We start from the raw sequence: 6,504 nt of genomic DNA, 5'->3' as shown, positions 1-6,504 counted from the left end.
TTTAAGACCAAACCAACCTTACTTCACTGGAAAAACGACCTGAACCTGTTATCTAAATCTTTGACTTTCGTTAAAAAGAAAAAGGCTGCATTTTTTGTTTCCTTTTTGGAAGATTTTGATTTAGTGAGTTAATATTCTGTTAACTTTTATGACCCCGTCTTTATGTCTTCTTTTTCTTCTTAAAAAGGTTGAAAATTGTATTTTCTGAATGTATAATATATGGTGCATTTTGTTTGTATGTTGATTTTGCTAATAAAAAAAAAAAAAAAAAAAAAAAGGACCGTTTGGTCGCTACATTATTAGTCTTCCCTGTGCAAATGCAACCAAAGAAAAGTTCCGAGCAGGCTGGAAACGAGCCTCATGTAACCTTTTTTTACAAGTATGGACCACGTGGTTACTTTTAGCATGTCCTCTCCTTACAGTGACTTTACCCGTTCCATTATTTAACACGGTATATCTGTATAATGGTTAGCGGTATTTATTAGCGTTTAGCAACTCGAAATGCAAGCTACACCAGGAAGTGACGTATTATCATGCCTGTCGAAAAGTGACCTATCATCCAAATAAAAGTTGGGATCCTTTAATGTAAGTTTGACCCCCATCTTTATGGGCTAAGATAATATATAAGTCACAGTACCGAGGAGCAGTTCTCGGTTGCAAATGTAATGCATTCGGGATTTTGTGCTCAATCGATTTACGCCGCTTAATAACATGGGTGGCTAGCGTAGCTTTGTAAAGCTTAGCAGTTTGTGTCCAATTTTTGCATGGGTGGTCTTGCTGCAGAGACACACTGGATTCTGCGCGGCTGTTGAATCCCATATGTTCGAAACTGCTCTTAGCGCTTCCTGGCTTGCTGGCAGGAGAAATGACATCTCTGGTTAATCACTCGTTGTTGTTTTTAAACTTGTGTCACCTTAGCTCGCTTTTTGATGAAGACTTGAGTGAGTGGTGGAGCCGCTGAGTAACCATGGACAGTTTGTCCAGCCACAGCTCCTACCTCCTCCAGCAGCTTCAGGAGCAGAGGATTCAGGGTCTGCTCTGTGACTGCATGCTGGTGGTCAAAGGGGTTTGCTTCAAAGCCCACAAAAACGTCCTGGCCGCCTTCAGCTCCTATTTCAGGTGCCATTATCTCGTTTGTAATAAACGTTAATCATACCGAGTTGCTTCAAGGTTTCCAGATGCATTAAGTATTACTCTGATCTTTTCAGGTCCTTGTTCCAAAATTCCCCCAGTCAGAAGAATGACGTGTTCAACCTAGTTATCCAGGATGTCAGTGGCATTGGCCAGATATTGGACTACATGTATACCTCCCATCTTGATATTAACCAAGATAATGTGCAAGCACTCCTAGATATCGCACAGTGTTTGCAGGTTCCGAATGTGCAGAGCATGTGCAATGCTTTCCTCAAGCCCTGTCCTCCACCAGTGGAAATGCCTTCGTTTTCGCTCTCAGGCATGTTGGGTTCAGAGCATGACTGCCTGCTTGGAAGCAATCTTCCTAACGATGTTGACCTGCCCTGTCCCTCTGAATCCCAGAGGCCTGGCTTCAGCAGTGACATGGACCACACCAGAAGGATGCCAATTTCTGTGCCTAACAGCAGCTCACACTGTGAAATGGGTAGCAGCTCTCAGGCACCAGTAGAAAAGCAGCTAGTTCATGGGTACAAGCTCCGCAACTTCTACAGTAAGCAGTACTTTAAACAAAGTGCAATACAGAGCAATAGTGCAAATTCAAGCCAGGGCCCTTCAGTGGTGGAAGAGCAGCAGTGTCAACTTGTGATAAACCAGGCAGGCAACAGCACCCCCGTGAACTCAGGAAACACAGTTCAGCCTAATCAGTCTTCCATATCAGTGAGTGTGGACAGGAACCCTGACTCTTCTCTCACACCCTCAGATAATCTAAACACTCCTAACCCAGACTCCTCAATGAGCAAGCCAATGCGCCCAAAGAAGGCCGTCTACCTGAAGAAATATAACTATCTTCGGTCTCAGAAGGCTTTGGAGGAGATGTGCACTGAATCAGTTATTGAACCTGTCCTTAGCTGTTCAAAGGAGAGCCTTCAAGGAGAGACAGTGGTCCAGGTTCAAGCACCAGAAGCTCCTGTAGAAGATAGCACTGCAGCCAGAGATGAGGTTGCAGACACGGCTGCAGATGCACAGCTTCCCAGTCCTCCACCTGTGAATGAAGAGGAGCAAAATCTAAAGCCTGTGCCGGAGACAGCTCAGCAATCGGGACACAAGCAGTACTGCTGTGAGGTGTGTGGGAAGATCTTCAAACACCCGAGCAACCTGGAGCTGCACAAGCGCTCGCATACCGGTATTTCCTGATTTTAACGGCTCTAGAATCACACATTTAAGGTTGAATTATAGGAATGAATTATAATGCTCCTAGGCATAAACTGATCTGTTCTGTTATAGGCGAGAAGCCCTTTCAGTGCAACGTTTGTGGAAGAAACTTCTCACAGGTATTTTCTTTTGTGCTCTTCTAATGTAATAGTTATTCTTAGATGTTCATATTAAACTCAGATGTCAGACGGATTCTGTCTTACAGGCTGGAAATTTACAGACACATTTGCGGCGTCATTCTGGGGAAAAACCATACATCTGTGAGCTGTGCGGGAAAAGGTAAAGTGACTTGGATTGATTTTCATTTGTCTTCTTTTGCCATCTCCCTGTCTCTACTTTAAGCATTTTCTTGGTTTAACTGAGTTTGCCTTTACTAAGACAAAAAGTGCTTCCAAAGTTTTCCCAGGCTTGTTAATATTATTCTATCACTTGTTCAACTTCACACATAAATAATTGTTGTTGCATAATAACACACTAATGAGGAACTGCTGTGAGTAATTAACAAAGTGAAAGAAAATATAATTTTCTTGCCTAGCACATAATATACTATAATATCCAATAAATATATGATATGATATTTTCCACTTACCATATAGAGATATAGAGATATCAAAACTGATGATTTCTTTACTGTCCTTTATTATTCATCTGTGTTTTCCAGCTTTACTGCATCAGGGGATGTCCAACGTCACAAAGTGGTGCACACAGGAGAGAAGCCACATCTGTGTGACATATGTGGCCGAGGTTTGTCAGCACGAGCAATAATCTCAGTCAGTCATTTGATAATACAACAATCTGAGAATTTGTAATGTCTTGCTGCTAAAGTGAGCTCCTGCTGATGTTTAATAGTAGCTTGAACTGCTTTTATTGAGAAATGCATTTCTTGTTCCTTGTTAATTGTTCAGGATTTAACAACTTGAGCAATCTAAAGGAGCACAAAAGGACTCACGCGACAGACAAGACGTTCACCTGTGACCAGTGTGGAAAGTCCTTCAACACGCACAGAAAGCTTCTGAAGCACAAGGCCCGGCATGCTGGGGAAAAACCTCATAGCTGCGCCACCTGTGGTAAGTTATAATGTCACAATCTATTTAAAAAAATATTTTTAAGAGTCTACAACAGGCCCAGTTATTTAACATAACTTTCAGCAGTATTTTAGTAATGGAAAATCAAATCTATTCTCAGGTTGGAATAATAAAAAATCTGGATTAGAAACTTCCTAGCAGCCAAACTGTTAGGTGGAGCTCGACACTGGTTGGTTAAATAGTTCCCATTTTTGAAAACAAAAAACAGCAAAATGCACAAAAAAGAAAAAGAATATTCAACTGCTAGTATTGTATTTTGAATACTTTGTAAAGTCACTTTAAGTACTTTTAGTGCAGTTAAATCAACACATTTTAGGGTCAACGTGACAGAAATGCAGATGTGATATGTGAATGTGAGATCAGAGGTCTAATTTGACACCATATTTGGTTGCAAACTTTAATGTGATATTTAGAATCCCCATTTACCCGTATGATTTCCTAAATATCATCAATACAAACAATGGCTGTAAGAAACATCGTTTTAAGTAGCTCTACATACAGTAGCCTTATTATTATCACTTTGACCTTTGACGTTGATTAATCTTTTGACCTTAAAGGAGAGGTCAGAGGTCAGCTATGATATGATATTTTTAATACTGTTATTGTTCATCTATATGCTGACTATACCCACCAAACTAGTTATAAGTCTTTTTATACATTTTCAACCAACAAATCATTCAGTTGACCTTAAAGACCTTTGTGGAAGTAAGCATAATTTTAATGCATAACATAACGTAGGTTCCTTGATGGATGTAATTACCATTAACAATGTACAGTTTTGCCACAAAGGTAGACCCAACACCAAAACAGCAGCTGTCTGTTTCCTTCACAGACATTGTTTCAGTCTTATAGAGCCACGTTTTACAACAATTTGTACTGACACACTCGGAATCGACACTACAACCAAGGTTGTTGCAATATTATTACATTAGCTAACAAGTCCAGCTGGTCTTGGAATGCAATGGAAAGCCAAAAGTGTAAATGGCATTTACCTGCATATTCTTTAAGGCTCTTAAAGCTTGTTTTTCTATGACAGCATTTTTTTCCCCATGTTGTCATTGTTTAAACATGATGTGCACACGGTGTTATTCATTTGAGATTTCTTATGAATTAATACAGGGAAGTGTTTCATTGGCTCAGGAGACCTACAGCGTCACATACGGTCACACACTGGTGAGAAACCTTACATCTGCAATACCTGTGGAAAGAGCTTCACCCGGTCTGCCATGTTGAGAAGACATAGCAACATGCACTGCAAGGGGCCTCCAGTTGAGAGTCAGGTCACTGTCAACTCTGAGCAGACACATAGCGCAGATGGCGGCACGTCATTACCCAAAGCTGTCAGCCACAGTAAACCTGCTGCTGCCAGTGAGCAGCATTTCTCTGCTATGATGCCCCACACAGAGTTAGAGAAATCCTCAGCGCCGGCTCCTTCGCCATCACAAGCAACACCACATATAGAGACTTCACCTCCCAGCATTCAACTGAGCCCAGGATCTACCCCGCTTCCAGAGCTGCGCTCCCTGGTTCCCCATCACCTCCTTTCATCCGGCCACCAGGAAAGAACTGCAACCCTATCTGCCACAGATCGTACGAAGCTGGCCAAACCCCACGTATTGCAGGAAGCGCCATATGGTCCGTATGTCGAGAACGGGAACATGCCAATGGATAGAGGCCCAGCGGGGAGGCCCTACCTGCCTCCTACAGACAATTACTGCAGTTCCCTCACAGGGACAAGCAGGCCCTATAGGTCCAGTGAAGGCCAGTTTATCTCTAGTGTAACTCTGTGGGGCCTAGCAATGAAAACGCTCCAGAATGATAATGACATGGAGCAGTAAGCATGTCATGTCACACAGCATTGCCGGATCAGCTACCCAGTGAACTTAAGTGACTTTTACTCAACTGAATCATATTTCTACCACCTGGATCATGAGGGACATCAAATCAGAAAGGACGGGGCCTTCTCTCTCGCTAGTCTGCTAAGTAGACCGGAGAGCAGCTAGAACAGCAGCTTGCCTGAGACAAATGATAAGCTGAGGGGCTGTACAAGACCCAGTATAAGATATTATCCTGAACTCTAAATCATGCAAAACTGAGGTCTGCAAGGCACCGACGTCACAGTGCAGCGGGTATTTTCAGGGCTCTGTGATTCAGTGGGGTTTATCGTTTGAAACTTTATTGTTCCAAATCTAAACATCCCAGGATGCATCATGCATCAGCTACATTCTTTCATTTGGTTTGTACTGCGCTGCACTTTAAGATGTAAAGAAATGAGCTTGTTACTGATTAAATATTTGTGCAAGATCTCTCTGTGATATATTTATGTAAGAATTAAAGACCTACCCTTTCTGTATTGTAATGTCTCAGTGTTATTTAAAAGGAAGACATTAACTTACACAGCATTTTAGTTTTTCCAGTGTTCACTGTGTAGCAGGCGAGTAGCTATATGGGGAAGATATATTAAATTTAAAGTTTAGGGTCAGCTAAGCAAATACTCTTTTGTTTTTTCTTCTTGTTTGTATAAAATGAAATATTAAATTGATCAAAAACACCACATGGAATAGCCTCCATCCCACGATTCTAAGAACAATAAGATCCATTCACATGAATAAGCAAATTTTAAGCTGTGCTAATATTACTGGAAAACTGAATTTCTAGTGCTGTCAGCATTAGGTTACTCAGTGTGCCACTGGAACACACAATTCAGTTATCATTCACTCATGAATGTTTGCTTTATGATGTAAACTAAACACCAATTAGCAGATCCTCACTGTGATAGAATAATACTTCAGCTGGTCAAGCTTCGACTTCAAATGATAAATGTTTGTAACGGCAATGACAAAAGTCATCCTGGTCATCCGTCTGTTTCATAGTCATCTGTCCCTATAAATAACCCATTATATATGTGTATATAATTCTTTTTAGATTATAATGTCAACTGTAAAATTTGTGTATAACTAAGCTCTGCCCAAGTAGAAATGTATAAAGGTGCTTCATCCACAGCAGCAGCTTTACTATGAAGCAAAAGCCTGCAGTTGCAAGGTGCAATGCTTAAAGAGGACAACAGAGGGAG

The 6,504-nt window shown here is 41.3% G+C and overlaps 1 protein-coding gene across 3 annotated transcripts; it reads left to right on the top strand.

Moving 5' to 3' along the window:
* Window positions 1-392: 392 nt before the first annotated feature.
* On the top strand, window positions 393-5,785 carry zbtb49 (zinc finger and BTB domain containing 49). 3 transcript variants are annotated; one of them, XM_085273372.1, is made up of 8 exons: window positions 393-585; window positions 919-1,119; window positions 1,209-2,317; window positions 2,419-2,465; window positions 2,534-2,625; window positions 3,008-3,090; window positions 3,252-3,413; window positions 4,551-5,785. In XM_085273372.1, the coding sequence occupies exons 2-8, from the start codon at window positions 968-970 to the stop codon at window positions 5,267-5,269; spliced, it is 2,364 nt and encodes a 787-aa protein (XP_085129498.1). In that variant the 5' UTR covers window positions 393-585; window positions 919-967; the 3' UTR covers window positions 5,270-5,785. The 3 variants fall into 3 exon arrangements, with proteins under 3 accessions (XP_085129498.1, XP_085129500.1, XP_085129499.1); XM_085273374.1 differs by having other exon boundaries at window positions 394-585; window positions 2,552-2,625; XM_085273373.1 differs by lacking the exon at window positions 393-585 and having other exon boundaries at window positions 709-1,119.
* The last annotated feature ends 719 nt before the right edge of the window (window positions 5,786-6,504 follow it).

Source organism: Mchenga conophoros, linkage group LG5, assembly GCF_057382185.1.
Source record: "Mchenga conophoros isolate Kocher_MC1m ecotype Shallow Benthic linkage group LG5, M_conophoros_male_GT1.1, whole genome shotgun sequence".
Lineage (NCBI taxonomy): Eukaryota > Metazoa > Chordata > Actinopteri > Cichliformes > Cichlidae > Mchenga > Mchenga conophoros.
The sequence above is the reverse complement of the archived record's forward strand: the minus strand, read 5'-3'. Positions and strand labels throughout refer to the sequence as shown.

Coding starts and splice junctions, on each gene's coding strand:
- zbtb49 (XM_085273372.1), top strand. CDS start 968: ATGGACAGTTTGTCCAGCCACAGCTCCTACCTCCTCCAGCAGCTTCAG. Junction 2,466..2,533: donor GTGGAAGAAACTTCTCACAG/GTATTTTCTTTT, acceptor CTCAGATGTCAG/ACGGATTCTGTCTTACAGGC. Junction 3,091..3,251: donor GTGTGACATATGTGGCCGAG/GTTTGTCAGCAC, acceptor TTAATTGTTCAG/GATTTAACAACTTGAGCAAT.